This window comes from Lepus europaeus, chromosome 17 (assembly GCF_033115175.1).
Source record: "Lepus europaeus isolate LE1 chromosome 17, mLepTim1.pri, whole genome shotgun sequence".
In the NCBI taxonomy this organism is placed as follows: Eukaryota; Metazoa; Chordata; class Mammalia; order Lagomorpha; family Leporidae; genus Lepus; species Lepus europaeus.
This window is the reverse complement of record NC_084843.1, coordinates 2,289,751-2,317,500: the sequence shown is the minus strand read 5'-3', so window position 1 is coordinate 2,317,500 and position 27,750 is coordinate 2,289,751. Positions and strand designations below refer to the sequence as shown.

At 57.3% G+C, this 27,750-nt stretch overlaps 1 protein-coding gene across 10 annotated transcripts in view; it reads right to left on the bottom strand.

The window, feature by feature from the left end:
* The window catches only part of EBF3 (EBF transcription factor 3), a 130,263-nt gene that overhangs the window by 11,875 nt on the left and 90,638 nt on the right, over window positions 1-27,750 (bottom strand). For all 10 annotated transcript variants that reach the window (XM_062214475.1, XM_062214478.1, XM_062214476.1 and 7 more), the window contains exons 9-10: window positions 21,786-21,916; window positions 21,162-21,288 (exon numbers count right to left, since the gene is read on the bottom strand). In XM_062214475.1, the coding sequence (XP_062070459.1) occupies window positions 21,162-21,288; window positions 21,786-21,916 (258 nt within the window). The remainder of the gene's footprint in view (window positions 1-21,161; window positions 21,289-21,785; window positions 21,917-27,750) is intronic.

Here is a 27,750-nt window from a genome sequence, read left to right as displayed (position 1 = left end):
CTGCCTTCCACGCCGGCCAGGGATTTATGGGAAACTGGCAATTATGACATATGTCCAGCTACTGCTAGCCTCAGATTTATCCCTGTGGCCCTTTTTTGTCTAGCATATTGCCTGAGCACCAGCCAGGCGGGAGGAGCACTTACTCTTGCTAAGCTTTAATAATCTGTGAATGGCTGGCTACAAGCTGATGTACAGCACTATCATTCCACAGCTGCAATCCACCAGCCTCACAAAATTGCCGGCCACAAATAGTAATTAATCTTTTTATCCCTCAAATTGTAATTTTGACTATGAACTGTGCACACGTACTGTGTGCAGTGCATGAATCATGGCCGGGCCCCGTCCGACTGCACACACTGTGCTTAACAGGCTTTATAAGGAGCCATCGGGTTTTATTACGGCTCTGCCTGACTCCAACAAAAACTGAGCCCCGAGGCCCGCGGACGCGAGTTAAGATGAAAATACTTATTAGGGCGCATTAGTTGGTGATGTGGATACCGCTTTCTGCGCGGCACTCCACGGCGCGTGGCCCGACATCAATCAGGGGGTTTTCGGAGACTAACGAGACCCGCTGCCGTCTCTTCATTACTCCGCCCGCAATTTGGGACGTCACTCATTAGTCATCTGATGCCTGACACCGCCCAGCTCAGCAGGTGCACCGAGGGTGCAGAGCACAAAGGGCCCCGGACCCCTCGGAGCAGGGGTAGGGGCTGCCTCTGGACGCGCACTCGGAAATAATTGGTCCCCGCTCTTCCCGGGCGCCTCCCGCGGACGCCCGGGTACGCGCCCGCAAGTGGAGGCCTGCAATATGATCTGACATTCCATCATACATCCCGGAGACAAAGGTCCACACAGGAATGTGAAGTAAGACATTTTCTTGTTAATAAAGCATTGATCCGACGTATTGATTTTACATGACATGGCTTTTGCTGGGATTTCGCCCTCTTTTTTCTTTGCAAATACTAAAGCCCCTCAAAATGCCTTGGCGTCTGTGACACGGCAAAAGTCCTAACTCTCTGTGATGTAAATTCTATGTGTGTAAAACCACTTCATAATCAGACCATTAATCATCAGAGGCTGTCAGCGCTGACTTGGGGGACAATTTGTCATGTCTCTGCCGGGGCCCCTGCTAGGGTGTCGGGCAGGAGCGCAGCCGGGCGGCAGGGTGGCCCTTGCCGAGCGGCCGCGACCAGCGAAGATGAGCTCAGTGCTGCGTTCCTCCGTCGGGGAACAAATAGGTGGCCCATTGTGCACCGCCACCGTGTCAGGTCTCTCCTCTCTCCCAGCTAATCGCCATGACTGTCGGACTTAATGAATCGGCCTGATGAGAGGTGATCAGAAAAGATAGATGGGCGGCCGCTATTGATTTCATGCAAATGCCCCTGACAGGTGATAGACGCTTTCATGCAAGCTTTCAGAAGCTTTATGACTTGTAATAACCACAGCCTCTCATTCCGGGAGGGACATTTCGCAGCATTTCCCTGCGACGGATACTCATCTTTCTATGACCAAAAACATTTAAAGCAGTCTAACTGCCAGGGCACCCCTCGATTCAGCCCCGAGCGCGGCGACTTCCGAGGACAAGGGCGGCACCGCACTGCTAGGGCGGAGAGGAGGGGTCACCGCGCCGCCAGGCCAGACGCAGGCCTCAGCCTGCCCCAGCCTCGGCCACGGGGAGCCCAGCCGGCTCCCGAGCAGTGACAGGCAGCAGTCACGCTCCCGGGGGGCGGGGTTATCCTGTCAGCCCCCACCCCACGCTTCCAAGAGCAGTGGCCACCTGCAGAGCCCGACCCGTGGGCAGGTGGTCCATCTGTCCGTGCACCCGCAGCCTTCCACGTGCTGGACCACACAGAACCCACCCCCACCCCAGGCAGGCCTGGCGAGGCCAGGACACACTGAGGCTCGGGCAGCAAATTCTCCAGGCCAGCAAGGAGAAGGCTCAGGGCCCCGCGCGCCGAGTGAGCCGGGCCGAGCCAGGGCAAGGCGCTGGCACGTCCAGTCACGGAGCCCCCAGCCAGGCCAATCAATACCACTTTCCTGTTTTAGAACTGGGTAATTATGAGGGGGAGAGATTGCCTGACCTTTCACCTGCACTGCATTACTTTGCTGATATTAAGATAAATTGCCTGATTTTGGGTAAACATATGCCGCAATTCAAACTGTCAGCACTGGTTTGCTCAGGGATAATTTGTATTGATCTCCCAGCTTCTTCCCAATTTTGCTTACTGACCTCGTGGACAATTAGAGAAGGAGCCCTGGGTGAGCGCGAGTCGGGGCTGGGGGAGAAATATGAAGAAGAATAAAGCAAATTTGCTTTATGTTAATATTTGCCGGCTCCCCCACCCACCCACCCTCCCATCTGTCAGCGTCGGGAGAGCCGTAAATTAATGTACTTGGTTCCCGAGCAATTTATTCCACGGGATTATTTAGCAACAGCTTAGGCGCCGAACATGTGTCACTGGGTTAAATTAATTTAAATTCTGCCTTAAACACAACAAAAACAAATGTTATTTTCTGCTGAAGGGGAGAGAAACAATACATTTCTCGAGATGTGCCCCGAGCTGCGGGCTCTCCGCCGGCTCCCACCGCCCCTCGTCCCGCCCAGCCCCCGCCCCCAGAAGTAATTAGTGCCCAAGACTTGTCCTGAATTCAGATTTTGCGAGAGGGGCCGTGGCGTGTGAGAGATGAATGTATGTGTGAAATTGTGTCATTTAAGATACGTCAGATTACAAGGCTGTTGTATCCAAAGCCATAAAACAAGCCTCCCCTGTGAAATATCTCTTTATTAACCGTGCCATGAGATATTAACATTCCTCATTTAGTGGAGGGCCTTTTATCTGTTTCAAATACATTATTCGTCCTTTTAGAGATAAACTGTATTAATATCCATTTGAGTAGGCTACCGCGGCCTAATGCATAGTAATTTTTGTTGGAGAGCTTTTATTTTAGAATAAGAAAATTACACAGCAATAAAACCTGAATGAATCAGAACCTGGAACAGCCAGGAATCACAGTCCACGCCAAATGAGGCAAGCCACCAGGCGGCCTGCAGAAGGCCAGATATCCGGCTACCGCAGGCAGGCCGGGCTCCAGCGCAGGTCATACAAATAGGGCCTGACACAGCCACGTCGACGCACTGATTCCTACACGCCGGAATAGCCTACAGCGCGGGAAGGATTCATATTTAAATGTGTTTGAGTGCACTGGAGCTAATCTCGTTACTTTACATGCATTAAAGTCGTAACAGAAGCAGCATTCTAAATATTTAAGTCAGGCCCGTGTACTGGGGGATTAATCATACCGCAATTGATAAAATTTTAACGGTCTGTGATGTCAGTTCAAGTTGGGATTGCCAGAGCTAATGTGGCAGCCGAAAATGGCATCGGGCTCGGAGCTGCAGCTGGGGCCGGAGCGGCTCCCACCAGCCCCACGCCATGGGAGCCGGCCGGGCAGCGGGCAGCGGGCAGCGGGGGCGGGGTTCTCTTTCTCGTGGCACACCCGGTCCTGCCGCTCCTTTTGATGGCTTAACCTGCTCCGTCAGCCAGCCCCGCCCCGAGTTCCAAAACAATCGCCGACACCCCAAAACGCAAGCGATGATTCTGTCGGGCTTGACCAGCAAGCCCGCTAAGGCACAAGCCTTATTCAATTAGCAAGGGGGTCGTGTTCAAGTCCCCTTGGGCGCGATAACAGAAAAAAAAAACCTGCAAGCTGGAAAACATGAGGGCACCTCAAAAAGTTTATGGGAAAAGTACAATTAAAAGGAGCTCACCTGGGTGCAAAAAAATTAGAAATCTGTTTTTCATAATACACATTTTCCATCAACTTCCTGCACCCCTCGCCCCATACACACACACACACACACACACCTGGACTTCAGGCTGATCCGCACCAAAACAAACCTATGTTTTTGTTCTATTTTCCACAAACCCTCTTAAGTACCCTGGGAGATGGGTTCAGGGCCAGCGTGCGTTTTCCACAAAGAGCAAACCCACTTGGAAAGAAGATAGCCAAAGGAACCATCTTCCACCCAGGCCGTTCTCCTGGTATTTGTTAAGCAGCTACTACAGGCCGGAGCTCAGCTGAGGGCACTCGACGGCTGTAGGAAACCTGCCCACAAGGGCATCCCACGAGCAGCAGCCCCGAGAGATGCTGTGGCTGCTGCCATCCAAGTAGACAGACCGCCCTGGGCCCCCGGTCAGCCTGGAAGCTGCCCGCCTACACACAGGGAGTGGACAGCGGCCGGAAGGAGGGGCCGCGGTGACAAAGCGTAATTGTGAAGCCGACCTCCTGACCAGCCCTGCCAGAGAGACCTGGAGAGCAGCCCAGCCGGCTGGCCGCGCGCCGCCCGTGAGTACTGCCGGGAGGACCGCTCTCCCAGCCACACCTGTGTCCCCAGACACGCGGCGGGAGACGCGCAGGTAGCAGGCGAGCCACCTGGAGCAGCCCCTCTCGGAAGCTGACGGCCGAGCGCGGCGCGGGAAGTTTTCGGTTTGGCACAGATCCTCCTCCTGCTTCCGAGACCTGACTCCAACAATAAAAACAGGAAGACATTCATTTGCTTCACCCCAGCTGCTGGTTGCTGCTATTAAACGAGTCCCAGTTTCATTTCAATAATGATCATCTTCCTGTAACTTCCCAATCATGCATTTGTCATAATGCAGTAATTTTCTAGCTACAAACAGATCCTCGTAATGAGGCAGTTTTCCACATTAGCAACATAACTACATAATAAGAACATCTGCAAGTCCTTTTCCAAGGGACAAGAACGGGCTTCAGTTGAGGCGGAGGGGACTGTTAAATAAGATACAGTGTATTGTACTAACCGGGATGCCCGGACCTGCCCCGGCAGACTGCAAGCCGTCAGTGTGCCTGAATGAACACAGGTTGTAATGTGTAAAAATTAAATAAAGTAAAATTAAATTGCTCAATACAAAGACATTCCTCTAGAGGGTGTTAGTGATTTCAGTGACAAAGTGCTATTTGCTGACAAGTAGTTTACACATTAACCAGCTGAATCCAAGGGGGAAAAATGCCAATAGCAATTATATCACCTTGAGGTTATTAAATGTCCCACTGATAAGTAACTAGGTGAACTTGACCAGGTGATAAGGACTGCTGTGAGCAAACGATTGCGCAGTGAAGGATGCCTCTCTGTCCTGCTGTTTCTGCAGATAGCTTTTCTTTCAAAAACGACTGTATAAAAAGTTGCATTAGGAATGTGTGGCCACGGAAGACAAAATTGATATTTAGCTCCCCCCTGAATACCTCACCCCCCCCGAGCACCTTCATCACTCCACCTTAAAAACATTACACAAAGTCCGCAAACGCCTGTTTTTCCTCCCTTTTTTAGGCTTTAAAATGATGCTAAGTTCTCCACTTTATCATCAACTGTCTCCTCCAAGTGCATTTCATCTATAAGAAATTCAGATGCTCGGGAAATTAAAATTTCAAAGATCTGCTGCAAAAAAAAATCAATGGGGCGAGATCAATGCTCATAGAAATTTCATGAACTTTGAACTGATCCGGGCATGATGATGAGGGGTGGCTGGAGTTTCAGGCGGCTGACGGCTCCGCGCACGGATGAAAAGCGGCCAGGGCTGCCGAGAGGAGGGCTACGTTTTAGATGGGTTTCTGCTTTCATATTTTGTCCGACAAAAAAATTAATTTTTAGTCCATTTCAGTAACAAGCAAAAATAGGGGGGAAAAAAACCCGCCTTCCCCACACGACAGCGAGGAAGACCCCGCTTCTAAAGAGAACCTAATGCTTTGCACATTAACGCGGGCACGAAATGAAATCGGTTCCCTTCGCAGCCCATTGCAGGTGCAAATTAATATTGTAAAATGAAGATCAATACATGGACAGGGCCAAATCAATAGTGGCTAAATTATTGCTGCATTTTCCTCCTCATTCAAGATGAGTTGTGTTTTCCTCTCAAAGTCAATACTTTGCAGCTTTTCTCATTAATTTCTCAATAAATTTGGCAATGAATTTCAATCACAGAACGCGGCAGGGTGAGCCGGGCATTGTGGTGCCGTGCACGGAAGCACAAAGGCCAGGGAGCACCCGCGTCGCTCACCAGGGGCACGCAGGAGGCCAACCGGGGCCAGCCTGGACCGAGCGGCGTGGCTGTGCTGGGCCACGGGGCCCCCATGTCGGCCAGGGTGGCTCACAGGGCCCAGGGTCAGCCCGCGTTTGACACCAGCTCCTGCAGAATTCGAGCCGCCAGGCGTTTTCCGTCGGCGAGTCTTCCGCAGATAGGGAAAAGGCCGCTCTGTGCTTCTCACTGGAACCGGGCGCCGCCTTGTGCGTCCCGGGAACGCCGTGCGGCATTCAGAGACAGCCCAGCCGGGCCTCGTGCACAGGGACCAGATTCCATTCAGCACCGCCTGGCAGCGCATGGCGGCATTGTGATGTGACACCGAACGCAGAAAAGGGGACAGCTCGTCTTCCTTGTTACCAAAATAATACCCTCGCTGACAACTATTGGATTGCATTCAAACAGTTCTGTTTACATACCTCCAAGAATACGCCGGATTACGGCTTTTATAGTCGGGTCGGGACTACATCTGCGGAGCCCAGCCCCACAGCCCAGGAAAACCAGGGCCCTCGCCATGCCCCGCGCACTCTCCCTGCTCGGTGGCCTTCTGCCCCTGAGGCCTGGGGCCTGGAGACAGGAGCGCCCCAAAGCGGAGGCTCCAGGGTGGGGACACGGCCCTGGCACCCCACGGCTGCTCTGACATTTTAACCCCTCCTAGGCATGGGACAGCCTGGAAGCAAGAGGACAAGAGATGCCAACGAGCAAAAACCACCCTCAACCTAAAAAGGTCACGCCTGCTCAGGTCGCCCTTTCCACCGCACAAGAAGAACCACAGGGTGGACATCTGGCCTGGTGGCTGAGCCGCCTGTCCGGGGACCTGCAGCCCGTATCCTAAAACACAGTTTGGGTCCCAGCTCCAGCTCCTGCCACCAGCTTCCTACTATGCAGACCCTGGGAGGCAACAGAGGATGGCCCAAGACACTGGGCTCCCGTCACCCATGGGGAAGTCCTGGACAGAGCTCCCAGCTCCGGCCTGGCCCAGCCGGAGCCAATGTGGGCATCTGGGGGGTGAATCAGCAAATAGGAGCTCTCTCTGTCTTCCCTTCGGATTAATAAGGACTTTTTATTTTAGAGAGAGAGGAAAAGAAAACTGCAGTGTTCCTGTGTTGTCAGAGAGGAGGGCGGCCGGGCAACGTGGCCGTCCACGCAATGGAGCCACGCACTCTAAGCCAGCAGAACTTCTCCATACATAGGTAATGGGAAAACCAGTTCTGAAGGTTCAACCTCCACCCTAGGCCAGATGCAACCCCGCCATGGCCGAGGACAAAAGGCAGCCCTTGGCCACGCTCCCTCGGGGGCACCTTCCGAGCCCAACCCTCTGCTTGTCCAGGCGTCTGAGCTCCTCCCAGGGATGCAAAGTCACCCAGGAGGTCACCATCCACCACCTGCCTCCCCCAGGCAGTGTGGCCACACAGCAGGTGTGGTGCTGAGTGGCACCCTGGGCTGCTTGAAGACACCACCTGGCACAGCCGCCACAGCCACACTCTAGGTGCCGAGCAGCCAAGCAAGGTGGCGGTTCTCTGATGCCCACGAGAACTTCATTCTCACGCCAGCCAGATGTCCATCAGGCGAGGGAGGGCAGACACCGTCGGTCCATCCACACAGCGGTGTACTGCTCACACACAAAGGGTGCAGGCCGCACGTGGGGGAACCTGCAGATGTTTATGCCCAGGGAAAGAAGCCACAGACTGTGCGATCCACTTATATGAAATGTCCACAAATGGGGCCAGCGCTGTGCACAGTGGGTAAGGCCACCATCCGCAACACCAGCAGCCTGTATGGCCACCGGTTTGAGTCCTGGCTGCTCCTCTTCCAACCCAGCTCCCTGTTAATGGCCTGGAAAAGCAGAAGATGACCCAAGCGCTTGGGCTGCTGCCACCAACGTGAGACCCAGAGGACGCTCCTGGCTTTGGCCCAGCTCTGGCCATTGCAGCCATTGCGGGGTGAACCAGTGGATGGACACTCTCTCCCTCTCTGTGTAACTCTGCTTTTCTAATAAATAAATGCTTTTTGAAAAAAGAAAAAAAAAAAAAAGGACTGGCACTATGGCACAGGTTAATCCTCTGCTTGCCGGCATTCCATATGGGCGCCTATTCTAGTCCCGGCTACTCCACTTCCGACCCAGCCCTCTGCTATGGCCTGGGAAAGCAGTAGAAGATGGTCCAAGTGCTTGGGCCCCTGCACCCGCGTGGGAGACCAGGAGGAAGCTCCTGGCTTCGGATCAGCTCAGCTCCAGCTGTTGCAGCCATTTGGGGAGGGAACCAATGGATGGAAGACCTTTCTCCCTCACCCTGTCTATAACTCTACCTCTCACATAGAGAAATAAAATCTTAAGAAAAAAAATAAAGAAATGTCTACAGCAAGAGAATCCACGGAGACGGGAAGTGGACGAGCCGACAGCTAGGGGTGCAGCAGCATGAGGAGGAGGACGGGGCTCTCACCTGTCACGAACGTGCTCCCAACTGGGAACCCCCAGTCACGGCCACATGCTAACCTCCAGGTGCCGCTGGGCTGCAAGTGCCCCTGCCCGGGAGGCCACCCTGCCCGGGAGGCCATGGCCGTGTCACACAATGCACTTCCCAGAAGGCGTTTCCCTCGCTGACAGTTATTCACTGCAGGTTTTGAACGGGTGAATATTATGGTATGTAAACTACACCTGAACAAAAAATCAAACATTTTAAGCCAAACTATTCTAGTCTGAATTAGAACAGACAAGGGGGGTTGGAGCTGTGGCGCAGCAGATAAAGCTGCCACCTGCAGTACTGGCATCCCATATGGGTACCAGTTCGAGACCCGGCTGCTGCACTCCCGATCCAGCTCTCTGCTGTGGCCTGGGAAATTCCTTGGGCTCCTGGCTCCTGGCTTTGGATTGGCTCAGCTCCAGCCTTTGTGGCAAACTGGGGAGTGAACCAGAAGATGGAAGACCCCCCCCCCGCTTCTCCTTCCGTGTAATTGACTTTCAAATAAATAAATAAATCTTAAAAAAAAAAGACAAGGCACATCACATAGTCCATGGAAAATGGAATTAAATAACTTTACTTTGACACAAAACAGTTTTCAAATGCCCACACGTCCCACGAACTTTCCAAGGCTCCTCACACATGGAAGTGAGATTCCCTCAGCACCCAGACGAGCGATCTTTTCCTGCCATGTCCCACCACCCCGGGGCCCTGTGGTTGTGGAGACTGGGTACGCACACTGGAGCGGGCAGCAAGGAAGCCAGCCCGGCACAGCTTCCAGCGAGCAGCCGCACCGAGGCTTCCCAACACCGGTACCCTGCGGATGGCTTCCGGGTTTCCCGGCTATAAAGAAGACAGGGATGGCACTGGCAGACAAAGCCGAGACAGGATCCCCGGAGCACAGTCCTCGAGCCAACCCCAGCATTGTGGCCTCCGTGGCCACCCTATGCCGGCTCTCCAGGGCTCTCGTGCCAGGCGTGCCCAGGCATCACGTCTGTCCTCCTCTAGGGCTCAGCACTTGCTCCATGACGACCGCTCCCTTAGCTTCTTCTCTGTATCCTGTTTGTCCCTACAGGCTCTGGAGTGGGCAGGACTGTCGACGGGGCCCAGGCACCAGCCGTTTGCCAAGCGCTGTCCCGATACCGGGCACTAGGCTGCCAGCTTGGACACAGAGCTGCTTTCCTTGGTGAGAGGCCCACGCCGAGTGGGCAAGAACACGTCACCCACTCCAGAGCCCACCCATGAGTGCCCACGAGACCTGGATGGTTTCCCTCCCTCTCCGAATCACCCACAGTGCCCACAGCTGAGGACCGAGCCCAGACAGGCACCAGGCAGCCACTGGCTGATGGGAGCCCTGGACAAATTCCAGACCACGTGGACGGTAAGCGTCAACCTCCCAGTGCATGTCTGAGACGAGACCCTGTGCTCACGCCGAGCCCGTTCCAGGTATTTCCCAGGCACACGGGCAAGGAGGACAGACGCTGAGGAACTGGGGACGGGGAGAAGAGGGCATGCAGCCCACCCGTGGATGCAGGCTTGGCACGTGGCAGGTGCTTGCCGGCCCGGTGCCAGGATGAAGACCACGTGGAGCCTGACTGGGGCTGCACACACAGGAAGGCAGTGGGTGGGTCCCTGTGGGCGGGAGGATGGAGGGGGGGGCTGCAGCCCCACGGCCCCCCGCGTGTCCAGCACACAGGAAGGCAGCACGTGGGTCCCTGTGGGGGGGCGGGAGGGGGGGCTACAGCCCCACGGCCTCCCGCGTGTCCAGCACACAGGAAGGCAGCGTGTGGGTCCCTGTGGACAGGCGGACAGGCTGCAGCCCCACGGCCCCCCACGTGTCCAGCACACAGGAAGGCAGTGGGTGGGTCCCTGTGGGCAGGAGGATGGGGGGTGGCTGCAGCCCCACGGCCCCCCGTGTGTCCAGCACACAGGAAGGCAGCACGTGGGTCCCTGTGGGGGGGCGGGAGGATGGGGGGGGCTGCAGCCCCATGGCCCCCCGCATGTCCAGCACACAGGAAGGCAGTGGGTGGCTCCCTGTGGGGGGGCGGGAGGGGGGGCTACAGCCCCACGGCCTCCCGCATGTCCAGCACACAGGAAGGCAGTGGGTGGCTCCCTGTGGGGGGGCGGGAGGGGGGGCTACAGCCCCATGGCCTCCCGCATGTCCAGCACACAGGAAGGCAGCACATGGGTCCCTGCGGGGGGGCTACAGCCCCACGGCCTCCCGCATGTCCAGCACACAGGAAGGCAGCACATGGGTCCCTGCGGGGGGGCTATAGCCCCACGGCCTCCCGCATGTCCAGCACACAGGAAGGCAGCGTGTGGGTCCCTGTGGACAGGCGGACAGGCTGCAGCCCCACCGCCTCCCGCGTGTCCAGCACACAGGAAGGCAGCATGTGGGTCCCTGGGGGGGGGGGGGGGGGCGGGAGGATGGGGGGTGGCTGCAGCCCCACAGCCTCCTGCATGTCCAGCACACAGGAAGGCAGCACATGGGTCCCTGCGGGGGGGCTACAGCCCCACAGCCTCCCGCGTGTCCAGCACACAGGAAGGCAGCACATGGGTCCCTGTGGACAGGCGGGCAGGCTACAGCCCCACCGCCTCCCGCGTGTCCAGCACACAGGAAGACAGCACATGGGTCCCTGTGGGCAGGCGGGCAGGCGGGCAGGCTACAGCCCCTCGGCCTCCCACGTGTCCAGCACACAGGAAGACAGCATGTGGGTCCCTGTGGGCAGGCGGGCAGGCTGCAGCCCCACGGCCTCCCGCGTGTCCAGCAGCGAAACCATTATCTCACGCTCCCGGTATCCAAACTAAGCTAACTTTTGAACAATTGTGTTGTCACCCATGATGAGCCCGTAAGACAAACCTACAGTCTCAGGCCAGGAGCAGTGTAAGAGTCACTGACAACACCCCCATCCTGAAGGCCGTGACTCCTGGCGTGGGTACCTGTTGGGAAGCTCGGTGCCAACAGACCTGAGATGCCCAGGCACATGGACTGGAGAGAAGCCCAGCAGAGAAACCACCACGCTGGCAGCCCAAGCCAGGAACGAACGCAACGCCATCACTCGGGCACCAGCGTCGGGCACGAGGATCTGCGGAGTCACAGGCCACAGCCCCCTCCCCACTAGGGGCAGAAGGGGAGGCTGGGGTGAGAAACTTCTAGAAGGAGGCGGCTGAAGAGACAGAGGCAGACTGGAAGAACGGACTCCCTGGGTCCACTCCCCCAGTGCTCCTGCCTGCCGGCTTCTCAGGGGTCCCCGGAGGCCACCCTGGGGTGCCGGGCCGAGAGAGAGCTGAGCTACCTGCAGGGAAGTGAGGTTTCCACCCAGGAAGGCCCAAAGGGAAACCTCTGGGGGGCAAGAAGAGGAAGGGGCCGGAGAGCAGGGGAAGGGAGGCCCAGGCTGCACCTGGAAGGCACCGCCCTCCCCACTGTCTGTGAGTCCCTGTGTTTAGAACGTAACATGCCTGGGATGCTTCCTCCATACACACACACACGTGTCCTGGGATGCTTCCTCCACACACGCACACGTGCCCTGTGATGCTTCCTCCACATACACACACACACACACACGTGCCCTGTGATGCTTCCTCCACACACACACACACACACGTGCCCTGTGATGCTTCCTCCACACACACACACGTGTCCTGGGATGCTTCCTCCACACACACACACGTGTCCTGGGATGCTTCCTCTATGCATACACACATGACCTGGGATGCCTCCTCCGTGCACACACACACACACACATGACCTGGGATGCTTCCTCCATACACACACACACGTGTCCTGTGATGCTTCCTCCATACACACACACGTGCCCTGTGATGCTTCCTCCACATACACACACACACACACGTGCCCTGTGATGCTTCCTCCACATACACACACACACGTGCCCTGTGATGCTTCCTCCACATACACACACACACACGTGTCCTGGGATGCTTCCTCCATACACACACACACACGTGCCCTGTGATGCTTCCTACACACACACACACACGTGACCTGTGATGCTTCCTCCACACACACACACACACACGTGCCCTGTGATTATTCCTCCATGCACACACACACACGTGCCCTGTGATGCTTCCTCCACACACACACACGTGCCCTGTGATGCTTCCTCCACACATACACACACACACGTGACCTGTGATGCTTCCTCCACACACACACACACACACACGTACCCTGTGATGCTTCCTCCATACACACACACGTGTCCTGGGATGCTTCCTCCATACACACACATGTCCTGGGATGCTTCCTCCATACACACATGTGTCCTGGGATGCTTCCTCCATACACACACACATGTGCCCTGTGATGCCTTCCTCCGTGCACACACACACACACGTGTCCTGGGATGCTTCCTCCATGCACACACACATGACCTGGGATGTCTTCCTCATGCACACACATGTGTCCTGGGATGCTTCCTCCATACACACACGTGTCCTGGGATGCTTCCTCCATACACACACACACACACGTGTTCTGGGATGCTTCCTCCGTGCACACACACATGACCTGTGATGTCTTCCTCCGTGCACACACGTGCCATCCCACGTGTATGGGTGCCCCTGGAGGGACCCAGTGGCTCCATCTGGCCACTCGCAGCCCTGGAGGACCTCCGTGTCCCCAGGACAGCCCACAGCCCACATCACTAAAACCTCCCCTTCCGCTGCTCTGCTGACTGAAAACGGTTCTGAGAGGAGAAAGATCTTAGTCCTGCGATTTTGCCAACAAACGAAGCAGACTCACATACCCCTTGCAAAGTGTTTTTTCTCAGGCTATGTCCTGGGGATCTGAGGCTGAACCCCAAGCCAGTGTGTGGTCTTCAAAGGAAGGCCTGGGAGGCCTCAACTCCAGCAGCCTCCCCGGCCACATCGGCACAGCACACGCCACAGCCAAACACGCCCCTCGGTGCCCTCCAGCCACGGGCTGTCGTGGGGCCAGATGGGAAGGCCTGCAGTGCCAATGACGGGTCAGCCAGGGAGGGAGAGCAGGGCTGTCCCTCTGCGCTGGGACCGCACAGGAAAGTAAGAGCACAAGACCAGCTTGTTTTGGTGCAAAAAAAAAAAAAAAAAAGAAAGAAAGAAAGAAAGAAAAAGAAAAAAAAGGAAACCCATGCGTAACGGTCCATGGTTCATGTTTTCTGTGGATTTGCTGAATATCCCTTGTGTGCTCAGAGCTCACCAACGCCTGCACCAAAACAAACTTAGCCTTTAATTCCGTTCCCACAAACTTTCCCAGGAACCGAGCGCTCGTCTCCTTGTGGGTGGAAGGAGCTGCATGGCGGCCGGCGGCTCTGCCCGCACCCTTGCCCCTCACTGAGTGTCCTGTGGCCGGACCCCGCACTGCGCCATGGTCTCCATGACCGCTGACCTGTGCACCTGCCCCTGGCCGCCCCGCTCCTCCCTTCCTTCAAGTGCATCCTGACCCCTCGGGAACTCAACACAGTGTCCACTGCCTGTCCCAGGACGCCCTTCCTGGTGGTCCCCCGGCAACACAGGTGGGTGGGGGAGGCGGGGGTCCCTGCCTCCAACGGGCTGGGCCGAGCCCAGGAGAGGGCCCAGTCTGCCCCTGCTGTCCACATCCCGACAATTACTAAGGGAAACCCGGATGACCCTTTTGTCCTTTGGGCAAGATGAATGGCCGTCCGCACCCGGCTACGTTTTGTCAGTTTGGCGCTGAGGAGTCGATACCTTCACCTTGACACGGAAACTTCGCGATTTATCAGCCCGGTCCTCCTCGGGGTGAGCGCGGCCCCGACAGCACAGCCAATCGGGGTGCAGGGAGCGGACCCGGTCACGGGCACTTGGAAAGCGACCAAAGCCCCCTCTGATGACAGACAAATGTGTCTTGTTAGCAACAGCCCAAAAGCACTTGACTTGTACTAATAACAAAAAGGGCAGGCTGGTCACCGCGGGTCTAAAGACGAAGCACCCTGTCACCAGCCTGGTTGGGAAATTAGCAAATAATGTTCTTTTCCTTGATAAATGGGTGACAGCTCCCTCTCACCAATCATTTTTAACATTTTGATGCATGCCTATGATCCCACTGGAGGGGCAGGAAAGTTTACTGGCTCTCAATTTTCAGATGATGAATGGAACTCTCTAAATGTGCGATTTCTGTATGAGGTATAGTTCATTTTAAGCAATTCTGGTAAATGGTGTCACTGATTAGGACAAATAGTCTACTTGTGCAACAGCACAGACGGTGTCTCTCTCCCGGCCTCCTTCGAGACAAGAAAGAGGGGACAGCGGTGACCCCGGTAGCCCGCATGGCAGCACACCTAACAGGGACATCCCCGAACCTCCCTCCAGCGCCCACCAGGCCCGCCTGCAGGTCAGCCCGGCGACACTGGGTTTGATGTCACCCCACGAGGCTGCTGGGGGCGGGGCTCAAGGCGTGCCCGCCCACCCACCTGCCTGCCCGCGCTTTGTGGCTCTGCCTCAAGGGCCCAGAGGGCAACTGGTGTCCACGCCCAGGTGAAGGGGCTGAGGTGGGACGCCGGTCACCCGGCCGCTGTGAGAATGCCCACCCTCTGCCATCCGCACTGGGACAGATGACAAAAGCAAAGGAGAGGACAGGCTGGGAGGAAAAACTGTTGTTTTAAATGCTTATTTACTATCTTCCTCTACTTCAAAGGCAGGGCAACAGAGACAGAGATCGATCGATCGGTTGATGATTGACTGATTGATTTTTCCATCTACTGGTTCACTCCCCAAATGCCTTCAACAGCCCAGGCCGGGCCAGACAGAATCCAGGAGCCTGGAACTCCTTCCCTAGTCTCCCACACGGGTGGCAGGGGCCCCGGCACTTGAGCATCGCTCACTGCATCCCAAGATGCATCAGCAGGAAGCTAGATCAACAGCAGAGTAGCCTGGATTGAAACCGAGAGTGGCTTACCCCACTGTGCATCACTGGTCTCGTCTGAGTCACACGTGACAAGACCCCACGTCGGGGCAGGCCTGGGGACAGCCTGAGCTGAGAACGCAGGCCCTGTGCTGTTCTCCACCTGAGTAACCGGATGGAAAACCAAGGCGGCCACAGGCACCCATCCTCCAGGGGATCACCAGGGCTGACCGAGGGAAGGAAGCAGAGTTCCTGGACACCCTGAAGATGTCCAGTCTGGATGAGGGCAACCAGTGGGGCCACAGGTGGGGCCTCCAGAGACAGAGGCAGTCCCTCCCATGGTGCACCGGGCTGAGCCTCCGCGGACTCCTGGAGCGTGCGTTTCTCCCTGCGTCGCGTCTGAGTTAAAGGCTCACCGTGGAGATCGTCGGGTAGTTTACATTTGAGGGCGGTATCAGCGTTTAGGGTGGCATAGTAAAAGTCGTATGATTTGTGGGTGGCAATTAAGCGTCATTTGCTCCGCAGACACAAGCGATTTGTCTGAGGCGCATGGCCGGGGAGGTGGCTGGCGGGGGTGGCTGTGGCCATGGGCACTTCCAACTCCACAGTGTTGATGGACCAGAGTCTGCACGCTTACACACACATGTGCACACACACACACACACACACCTTCAACCTGCTGCAGAAACACGCAGTGAAGTGGGGACTGCACGGCGCGCGGGGTGGGCAGCATCACCCCAGCCCTGCGCCCCCAGCTGAGGTTCAAGGCACACACAGTCTTCCTAAGGAAAACTTCAATGCTGTATCAGAGAAGAGCACAAGCCTTCAGCGATTGCAGGCCAAGGGAGGGTCTCCTAGGCCTGACGCTGGATGCTCATCTCCCGCTCCTGCCCCGGGGGTGGGGATGCACGGCAGGCCTGGGCCTGGCCAGGTCTTCGGCCGTGAGCACCTACTGGGCCCGCCCGGCACGCTGCCCACACCGCGTCTGGTGACTGGGTTCAGGCGGTCCCAGGCACAGGCTGAGTGCTCAGAAATCTGCGTGGGGACGGGCCACCCAAACACTTGGGGACGGAGGACGGCAGGAACGGCCCCCCGCGACCCGAGTCCCCGGCATCCAGGCTGCTGCCTCCTAAGTCGCTCCGCCAACCTGGGCGTTTTCGGAAGGCAGCAACACGCATGCTGGTGCCGTTACGCTCCACACACGTGAAAACACGCCTGTATAAGTAGTTTTGGCGATAACTTCACTTCAATTAGGAGCATGCAAATTCCAATCTGTCTTAATCAAATAACACCATAATGCTTATATTCCAATTAAGAAATAATTCCTTTTATTACTCTTAACAATTTGATGTGTTTCTCCGGGTGAAATTACAAATGCACAGACTGAGTTCCTCAGGTAGGACGTTCCAACACTATTTTAATTATTATTAAACAAGCAAATGGGACATTATTAGACAAATATTAAAACAAGCTTGCACTCAGTTATTAATTTGCACTATTCACTTTTAAATGCAGCAAATATCTCATTAATGTAATCCGAGGTGCCCGCCAGTTTATATTGCATTTGGAGTCTAGAAGGCAACTCGCCATTAACTGGCAATTACATACAGAGTGACTGTTAATTCTGCTCCTAAGTGCTCGCTGCTTGAAAACTGTTCTCTCTCTCTAATTTCTGACCTTCTTACAACAGGGGTGAGGCACAGTGGGGATACAAAGAACGGGTGTGGAGGCGCTGGACATGTCATCTGTGACTCGTTCTTTTAATTCACCGTGCTAATCAACTGAACTGCCACAGCCTCCCAAGGTAATTGTGTCCTCAGAGCAGTTGGGAGCAGCAGGCAAGGGGCTTGGGCGGACGGGGCTTGGCCTGCCTGCCCCTGCCCCTGCGGGTGGGCGTGGGCCGAGCGCCCACTCGGGGTTGACTGATAGGGTCTGGTCCCGAGCAGCCTGGAGTTTCTCAGATCACCGTAAACAGATCATTTGGGCCTCTGCAAAGCCCTCCCAGCCTCTGGGTGGGCGGCCCCCTCCTCTGAGCCCAGGTTCATTATCCCGGGCCTAGCTGCCCCGCACTGGCCTCACGCCGGCAAGGTTAAACGTGAGGGTGTCCCAGCAGCCTCTGGGGCTGGGGACACTGATGGGAACCAGACGCTCGGGGGGCCGGCGCCCGAGCCGTGGCATTCAGAGGGTCCGGCTCAGCTTTCAGCGGGAGTGCAATTCCCGGTGATTACCTCGTTGTCCCCGCCAATTTCGGGGCGATGCAAATCAGACAGAAGCTTCCAGGTCAGACAGGCTCTGACCCCACCTTTCCTCTGCTCCCTGAGCGCACACAGCACGTTTGAAATGTATATTCCTGTTAATGATGGGGGGGCATAAATTAGCCTCCCGCCAGGAATGGCTGAGCTCGCAAAACAGCTCCATTGAAAATGCCCATTCATGGGAGAGGGTCTGGGTGGAGGAGACCCCAAAGCCTTGGGCAGCTGGACCTTGAACTTGTGAGCCAAGAGGCCCAGTTGGTCTGAGAGTGGACACCATGGCCACTGCAGTAGGGCAGGCCCACGTGGCTGTAACCGACTCAGGGGCATAACGCTTCTCTTGGGGGCCAGGATGTCTCTAACCTAGGAAGGCACACCACTCGGCCGGGCGCAAGGGTCTGCAGAGAGCGCTCCCCACCCACCACGCTCCCCCAGCCCTGGAGTGGCGAGAACAGGGCCTCGGCAAGCCGGGAACTGGGGCCGTGGCCTGTGCATGTGACACCCGGCAGCCAGTGGCAGGCGGCTCCTCCCACCCGAGCTCATTTTCCCTTCCCAGCCGCCCACGTTTACAAACACTCAGCTCAGGGCCTTCTCTGCAGCCCTGGGCACAGTGGCCCCAGATGACAGGCAAGGCGGGGCCTCTCAGTTCTCACAAACAAAACAAACCAAAAACGGTCTCCACTCTTAGCACAGCTGTGCAGGCTTCCCAGTGGAAAGGCTCGCAGGCCAAGATCGGGGCTCAGGAACGGATCTGTGGACAGCACAGGCTGAAGGATGCAGCCAGGATGGGCCACGTTCCGAGTGGAGAACAGGTGATCTACCGTGCACGGTCAAGCAGACCACAGCTCGTCCTGCCACGTGAGGACACGCACGCACCCTGCAGCCGTGAACCAAACCCAGGCCCCACAGCCGACATCGGAATCCACACGGAACACCCAGCCCTGACGTGTGTCTGCTGCACCACGGGAGCCAGTGCGGGGCTCAGGATGTGGGCAGGTGTCCCACAGACACCTCCACCACGTGTAGCCACTCTACTGTCCACGGAGGGCCTGCCACCTGTGGGCTGTTGGTTCTCCCAGACCCTCATCAAAGCCTCAGGAGGCCCAGCCAAGGGGAAACTGGGCCTTGTAGGAGTCAGGAGCCACACATGCACACAGCCACATGCCCAGGAGCCCCAGCCCCGAGCAGCATGCAGAACCCACCGGGCCGCCGGGTCTCAGCAGCGAGTACTCTGCAGACCCAAGGGGGTAGGGCAGACATGCAGACACGCATGGCACCCACAGTGGCACATGGCATGCGGAGGCGTGTTGAGTACACGTGTGGCTTTATCTGCCGCATTGCCAGAGAGACCCCACGAGGGGCTCCACTTCCTGCCTCTCCCAGAGACCTGTTGCCCACAGAAGCGACACTCTACTCAGCAAAAGCACTTCTGTGTTGAAGTCTACAGAAGCTCCCCGAGGTACAACAGGGGTACCCACATCCCAGGAGGCCATCATACCACAAAAACACCTTAAGCCAAAAAAGATACATACGGGGCCAGCAGTTAAGCTGCTGCCTGTGACTCTGGCATCCCTCATGGGCACTGGTTCAAGTCCCAGCCACTCCACTTCTGATCCAGCTCCCTCCTAATGCACCTGGGAAAGCAGCAGATGGGCCAAGTGCTTGGGGCCTGCATCCACATGGGAGACCTACATGGAGTTCTAGGTGCCCGGCCCTGGCTGTTGCAGCCATTTCAAACAGCTCTCTCTTCTCTAATGCTCCCTTTGAAATAAATAAACGAATGTTGTGAATAAAGACACCTGTGCCACACCTGCCCCCCATCCGAGCCTCACCTGGGAGCGCGTGTCCTGAACAGTCACTTCCAGCTCCAGCACAGAGCTGCTGAGCTTCTGCTCCTGACGACCACGCCGGAAGTGACCACGTGATGCCTGCCGGCATGCTTCCTGCCACTGCACCCCTCTCCGCTGAACCAGCCTAAGTCCAGGCCCGCTCGCTGCACGTGGGCTGGAAAAGTCGCCCCAACTTTGGCCTGTGCCGTGGCTTAACAGGCTAATCCTCCGCCTTGCGGCGCCGGCACACCAGGTTCTAGTCCCGGTTGGGGCGCCGGATTCTGTCCCGGTTGCCCCTCTTCCAGGCCAGCTCTCTGCTGTGGCCCAGGAAGGCAGTGGAGGATGGCCCAAGTGCTTGGGCCTTGCACCCCATGGGAGACCAGGAGAAGCACCTGGCTCCTGGCTTCGGATCAGCGCCGTGCGCCAGCCGCAGCAGCCATTGGAGGGTGAACCAACGGCAAAAGGAAAACTTTTCTCTCTGTCTCTCTCTCTCTCACTATCCACTCTGCCTGTCAAAAAAAAAAAAAAATCTGAGGGAGCTGAACGCCCTCAACTTCGGAATCTTACAAGGAAGCCAAGAGCATCCGGGCCACAGGAGAGGGCCACGCCCACCTGCCCGTGGTCCCTCTGCCACTCCCGCTTCCCCTCTGCTGGTTCCACGGGTGGGCCAGGTTCCACCTCACCTGCCTGACCCCGAAGGACGCAGCCCAGACACACCCCTGCAGTGACGTGGGCCACCCTGGAAGTGAGCAGTGGTGGGATTTACGTGTGCCTGTCACACTCCTTCAAGTCCTTCCTGGAAAAGGCCACGGCCGAGACCCTCCACTGCCTCTCTGCACCCCAAGGGAGAAGGGACCTGGCTCCCACGACGTCATCTACTGGCTGGACACAGGACACGACCACCTCCCAGAGGGAGACCAGACCTGGGTGGTGACGGGGTAGGAGTCCGAGCTGATGCCCCCAGCGGGACTCCCGCCCGGGCCCTCACAGACCCGCCCACTGTACGAGCGCCTAGGACCACAGGTGCTCAACTCGCCCCTCATGGTCACCAGGGTCCAGCGCACGCTGCCAGACTTAAAGACCTTTCTTAAACACTGCAGCCTTTGGACCTGGCCAAGACTGAAAACCAAAATGCAGACACGCCTCACATCCATCTATTTATGGCGTTTCTCAGTGGCCATCTCCACCACGCCATGCTAATTAGGCCCTCCCGTGACAAGAGGCACGTGGGGCTGCAGAGGTGAGCTGGCCTGCCCCCAGGAACGCAGGACCCCTGTGCAGCGTTCAAGACCCCGGGGCAGAGCACGAGAGACCAGGACTACAGTAGCGGCCTCTCCACTCCTGGGCACGTGCCTTGGCCTGTGGCCTCCCCTCAGCCTCAGCCAGTGAAACCGGACAAGGTGACAACTCGGGCAGAGGTCTGCTGTGTGACGACACAGATACGGAGGAGAGAGCCGTGGACACTGCTGTTAAACTCCCCCACCCCACAGGTAACCAGGGAGGTACCCAGCCGTGGTCACACGGCCTCGGGGGCTGCACCTGTCCACAGCACTGGGCCCATCCCAGACGCAGACGGGCAGAGCGTGCACCCACGTGAACGCCCCCCCGGGCGGCCCCAAGGTGCCCTGCTGGGGAGAAGGCATGGAACGTGGACTCACCGGTGTAGACGAAGCGCCCGGGAGCACCTTTGCAGAACTGTTTGGATTTGTAGGAAAGGGTGACTTCCACGACTCCAGGAATGTGCCGCGGTGGGGTCTGCACTCGGATGGCGTGGGGCGTTATCAGCTGCAAAACCACACACGGCGGACAGCGTTCAGCCACGCTGGCCGGGGAGGCGGACACTCGCCAGTTGGAGATAATTACCCAAATGAGCACAAATTGGACCATCGGCCCGGAATGCTCCCTCCTAGCTGGCACCCAGGCTCGGGACCTACCGTGTTCTTTAAGAAAATATCTGCAAACGATCCTGGGGTTTCGTTGGCAGGAAAGGCCAGAGGGCATCATTCACAGGAAAATTGCCACCATATGTCTCGGTGAACTTCCCTGGGAACTCCAGCGCTAACTGTTCCAGGAGCCTGGAGGGCCTCCTGTAGCAGCTGCTAAAGCCAGGGGCATGGGGCTGGGGGTGGGGAGGCTCTGTACCTGCACCCGGGAGGAGCCCCAGCCAGAGGTGAGGACCTGGGGCGGGGGAAAGGGCCTCGTGCCCTCAAGCTCTCGGCAGCTCGTCCAGGGCGGCCGTGAACGCAGCCACAGCTCGGGGCGCCGGGGCCGTGCAGGCTTACCTCGCTCCACACCAACATGGTTCCAAACACAACTTGAAGGCCGTCAAAGAAGTTGTCTCCGATTATGATCACGGTGGCGCCCCCCGTGGTCCAGCCTTCACTGGGACTGATGGCCTTGATGCACGGCGTGGCTGCTCGCACAAGACAGAGAACGCAGACCTCAGGACCCCGTCCAGCCCACCCCGAAGCCGCGCCAGCCGCCGCGGGAGGAGAGGCGTGCCTTTCCTCCAGGCGGCACGCAAAGGGCAATCGTAGATCAGCATGTTGATGTGTTTAAAGCAAACTATTAAATGTTTTATAAAGCAAAGGCTGAGCTGTGGAATACTAGTGAGCAAGAAAAAAAAAACGGCTTGATGTAGCAAATTACGTGTCAGGGCAAATATGACTATTACAAATGATTAAGCATCGCCTACACGTGGCGTGTCGATTTCTCTGCTTTCTACACAGATCTAAGCAGAGCCAATCCAAAGGCTGTTGAAGGAGATGGAAGAGCAAACGCCTCTCACTTCAATTCCTCGTAAGCAGCTAACTGGGTTGGGTTTTTTCATCCGCGAACTTTGCCTTTTGGTTCAAAACTCCATTTTCCTCTGTCACTCCCCAATTACTACTTTTCACTTTTCATCAGGAGGAAAAAAAATCAAAAGCACTATATTAATACTTTTGTCAAAGGTACACATTTTACATCTAATACTGTTTGTCGGCAGGGATCCCCGAGCCGCTGGCCTGACCTCTCTTTGTCTCGCGAGCCCTCCCATTTGCATGAGTTATTACAACAGTGCTGCTGCAGCCGGCCACGCGGGCAGCCCTGCTGGGGGACGCAGGAGCAGGAGGAGGGTGCAGCCCAGGAGACGGGCGGCGCGAGGCCCGGCATGGTGCTCCCAGCAGCCTGGAGCAGGGAGGCTGGGCCGGGCTGAAGGCTACAGGGCTGGCAGAGGCCAGCTCTGTCCTGCCTCTGGTCAGCCTGTCCCGGACACGGTGCAGGCGACCTTTCCGATCTCCCTCCGTGGCCGAGTCCCGTGAAGAGGAGGTGGCCCTGGGACACACGGGCGGCATGCTCGCTGGCCAACCTGCAGGGCGAAGGCACCGCGTTTGGGCAGAGCCCTGCGCTCAGCTCAGGGCCCTCGGCTGACTGTGGCTTTCAGGAGGGCCAGGACCATTCTCTTTGGCACACAAAAGAGCACCTGTAGAATGCCAGCCCTCCTTGCTATTGGCTGGACATGGGGACACTCCAGATGGAAGGAGGCCCAGCCTCCGTCCTCGACTGGGAGGAGAAGCCCCTGCGGCAAGTCTGGGGCACCCCCGGGTGTCGTCCCTTCTTTCTCCCGGGTTCGTGGGACAGGGGTGAAGATGAACCCGAGAGAGAGGAATGCAGGCCCAGGCCCAAGGGACACCCTTCCCATTTCGGGGTTCGTCCTTGGTGCCCATCTAACAAGCAGTAAAGAAGGAAGCTTGACAGACAAGAAGTGGCTGAACCCAGTCACCCCAGCCCTGGCCCAGCGGCTGCAGACATCGGGGGCCTTATTAGGTCGTTCGTCTTATTTGAGCCCCGCATAGCTCGGCTGCAGATAAATCATCTTTTTAGACTCGGGGTCAGGTCCGGTTGCACGTCTTCATAAGCGGGAGTTTTCCGGAAGCCTGCGTGCCGCGGCTTCCCGGACGGGCCGGGACGGCCCAGGCAGCCCCCGCCGAGCTAATCACCATTAGCTATTGTTGTTGAGCACACCGCCGACAAGCCACCTTCCTTTGTTTGCTCTAATGTTGGACGAGCGGGGGTTATATTTGCTCATTCCACACGCATATCCCCTCCGAAGCAGAGGCCCAGAGCACACACTGGGAACCTGCCCTTAACTAGCGCTGTTGACTTCATGCTAATAAGTTCATACAAATTTTCATTTCTGAGGCTTCCGAATGACATTTGCTTTTCTTAATTGCATGGAGAGCATTTGAAAAGGATCAGCTCTCTAAAGACTGCCGAGTCTCCTCCAAGGGAGTGACCTTCATCAGCACAGCCAATTATGGCAAATAATTCACCAAAAAAATTACAGTAAACAAATTTACTTTGGAGGTGAGAAAAGAAAAAAAAAAAAAAGAAGCCCAGGATGGAGTGCGTGCGTGCACCAGAGATTGCTATCTCGCAGCTGTGGCCCAGTGGAAGCCACATCGCCTCGGAATGCGTAGTGCTTCTCCGTGGGAAGGAAGCACGGGCCGCCTCGGCCTCCTCGCGGCCGATAGCCATCTTCCTTCTGCCCGTATTTGCATACATTTCAATGCACACACAGAGAGGGAACATGTGTTCAGTGGGAACCATAGCAAAATGAATTACACAGACAGCGCTGGAGATCTAATGATACACGGTGCACAATGCACTCCAACAGATGACAGGAGCTGGGCACGGCAGCTGAAGATGGCAGAGGGGCCGGCGCACGGTGGGGAGAGGGAGCCCCCCCGCACTCCCGGGCTCTTGCCCTGGCCCCACTGTGGGACACGGCCTCCAAGACGGATCCCGGTCTGTGAGCTTCGGGCCTGGCCCGGCCTCGTGGAGCCCAGGGCTGCCAGGGCCCGAGGGAGGCTCCCTGTGGTGCAGGCTGGGATGGCAGGTTTTAAACTGCAAGGGTCCTGCCGCCCCAACCCACCCCCCCACCCCCCAGCATCACAGACGCCCTCCACTGTGCTTTCGCCTTGGGTGCCGGCCTCGACCAGCTCGCGGCTCGTCCTGTGGGCACCAGGTGAAGACGAGGCCTGAGCCGGGAACCAGGGTCCTGGACCGTTTCCTCCCTTTCTTGGGGGTTTCCCCCCAGCATCTCGGGTATTCTATTAGCCCGCAGCTTCCCGATAATCAGCAAGCTCTCCTGAGTCCCACCCCAGCGTTTGTCACCTTTCTCTGCATTCACAATATTGAGGCACTCAAACAGGCCTAATCTTGCCTCCTGAAGACTCCTTTGTTCTGCTGCTAAAACGTCTTGTAATTGCGCTTGGGATGTCCAGATGGCTGGCTGATACTCCAGCTGATAGGATTATACCTTTACCTCTCCTAGGGCCATCTGTTCCCTGTAACTCGCTAAAGCCCCACAGCCTGGATTCAGTTGTCCTTATTGCATAAACCTAACCGCATTACGGCACTTGGCATGCAAATCGCTTCTGTGCTGCAGGCCGGGTGCTGGGCAGGGCGCTCCAAGGTTTAAACAGGGTTGGAGTCGTTTACGAAAGGGACAAGTGACAAGGAAAAAAATGAAAGGCCGGGTTCTCCTGTGTTGTGCTGGAAGGTGGAATGGTTGTTTTCCCCGCACTTGTGTTCAATACTGTAAATAATCTGCCTTGCTTTTTGTGAGCTCAAAGGACGCCGTGGCAGGCATCCACGGCAGCAGCAGGGGGAATTAGTTTACTTGGAAACCATCAGCGAGTGTGTACACACTGCTGGTGAATATTAGATGATTGGATAATGAGGTGTGAGCGGCGGAGGCTGCACAGAGGCTCGGGCTGTGGTTATGGGGCACGTTTTCCCTCAAGAATGTGCGACCGACCGATGCAAAGCCAGCTCCCCACCCCAGGATGCGTCCTGACCGGGCACGAGGTGGGAAGCCGGCGTGGGGAAGGGCCCGGCCAGACCTCAGGATGAACTTCCTGAGGGCAGATGCTGTGCACAGGAAGTGACGAAGCACACAGGAGGGCCCCGGCACGTTTCCCAGGGCATCAGAGAACCGGGCGCTAAGTGCAGGGAGAAGGCCTTCCCCTGGGAGATCCGGAGACCTGCAGGCTTAGGTGACCGGCCACCATGCAGGACGGGACCAAGCACTTCAGTCTCTTGCGAGAAAGTGACAGCATAAATGTGGACAAAATATTGAGAAACAAACATAAAAAAAAAGAAAGAAAAGCCCTGAGCAAGACCACTTCTGTAAACAGCTCTTGATGAGCCAGGATTTATCTCCAAGGTACTCGCTCGTGGCCTTTATTTCTCTAAATGCCACATTTTCTGCTTACAGTCAAATGCTTTTCATGCTACTTACAAAAATAAATACTTGTACTTTGCTCCGATCATAACAGCTCATTAGAGGAGGTGGATTTTGGACCCAGACTCCAGCCCTACACCAGAGGGCTGGGGAGGCCTCCTTGAACCTAACGCCTCCCGAGCTCGGCTCTCTGGGGAGGCGCGGACTGAGGCCCCGGGATTCAACCTGCTTAATTGTGGACCTCATTAGTGATGGTTGCTAGGCGAACACACACCTACCTCCAGCGCACGGGGAGGAGATAAACAATACGTCACGGAGGCTAATGACTGGTGCTCAAAGCGACCTGTAATTATTATATTTTTGTTCTCTTATACCTCCATCATTAATGTAGAAAAACAAATTAGTTTATTTTTGTGGACCACAACAGATTCATAAACCGTCTCCCAGCGTTTCTGTCTGGGTCGTATTTCACTGCGAGCATCCGCCCGGGCGCCACGCGTTTGCCCGCCTGTGCGTCCCCCTGCCCGGCGTGCGGCTCTGGAGAGCTCTCAAGGACAGAATCGCACCACTGGCTTTGCGATTTACTTGAAAAAAAAAAAAAACTCACAACGCTGTCTCAACAAGTCGCACTGGCCAGAGCCTCGTGCTCATTAGGACTTGTTTGATCCAGGAAATCCATCTGCTTCACAGAGGGGGTGTGGAGTGCGGGGCACAGCACTGAGGGGGTGTGGAGTGCGGGGCGCGGCACTGGGGGGGTGTGGAGTGCGGGGCGCAGCACTAGGGGTGTGTGGAGTGCGGGGCACGGCACTGGGGGGGTGTGGAGTGCGGGGCGCGGCACTAGGGGTGTGTGGAGTGCGGGGCGCAGCACTAGGGGTGTGTGGAGTGCGGGGCGCAGCAGCACTGGGGGGGTGTGGAGTGCGGGGCGCAGTGCAGCACTGGGGGAGTGTGGAGTGTGGGGCGCAGTGCAGCACTGGGGGTGTGTGGAGTGTGGGGCGCAGCACTGGGGGGTGTGGAGTGTGGGGTGCAGTGCAGCACTGGGGGGGTGGAGTGCGGGGCGCAGCAGCACTGGGGGGGGTGTGGAGTGCGGGGCGCAGCACTGGGGGGGTGTGGAGTGTGGGGCGCAGTGCAGCACTGGGGGTGTGGAGTGTGGGGCACAGCACTGGGGGGTGTGGAGTGTGGGGCGCAGTGCAGCACTGGGGGGGTGGAGTGTGGGGCGCAGCACTGGGGGGGTATGGAGTGCAGGGCGCAGTGCAGCACTGGGGGTGTGTGGAGTGTGGGGCGCAGCACTGGGGGTGTGGAGTGCGGAGCGCAGCACTGGGGGTGTGTGGAGTGTGGGGCGCAGTGCAGCACTGGGGGGTGTGGAGTGCGGGGCGCAGCACTGGGGGTGTGTGGAGTATGGGGCACAGCACTGGGGGTGTGTGGAGTGCAGGGCGCAGTGCAGCACTGGGGGTGTGTGGAGTGTGGGGCGCAGCACTGGGGGTGTGGAGTGCGGGGCGCAGTGCAGCACTGGGGGTGTGTGGAGTGCGGGGCGCAGTGCAGCACTGGGGGTGTGTGGAGTGCGGGGCGCAGTGCAGCACTGGGGGTGTGGAGTGTGGGGCGCAGTGCAGCACTGGGGGTGTGGAGTGTGGGGCGCAGTGCAGCACTGGGGGTGTGGAGTGTGGGGCGCAGTGCAGCACTGGGGGTGTGTGGAGTGTGGGGCGCAGTGCAGCACTGGGGGTGTGTGGAGTGCGGGGCGCAGTGCAGCACTGGGGTGTGTGGAGTGTGGGGCGCAGTGCAGCACTGGGGGGGTGTGGAGTGTGGGGTGCAGCACTGGGGTGTGTGGAGTGTGGGGCGCAGTGCAGCACTGGGGTGTGTGGAGTGCGGAGCGCAGTGCAGCACTGAGGGGGTGTGGAGTGTGGGGCGCAGCACTGGGGGAGTGTGGAGTGTGGGGCACAGCACTGGGGGTGTGTGGAGTGCGTGGCGCAGTGCAGCACTGGGGGGTGTGGAGTGCGGGGCGCAGTGCAGCACTGGGGGGTGTG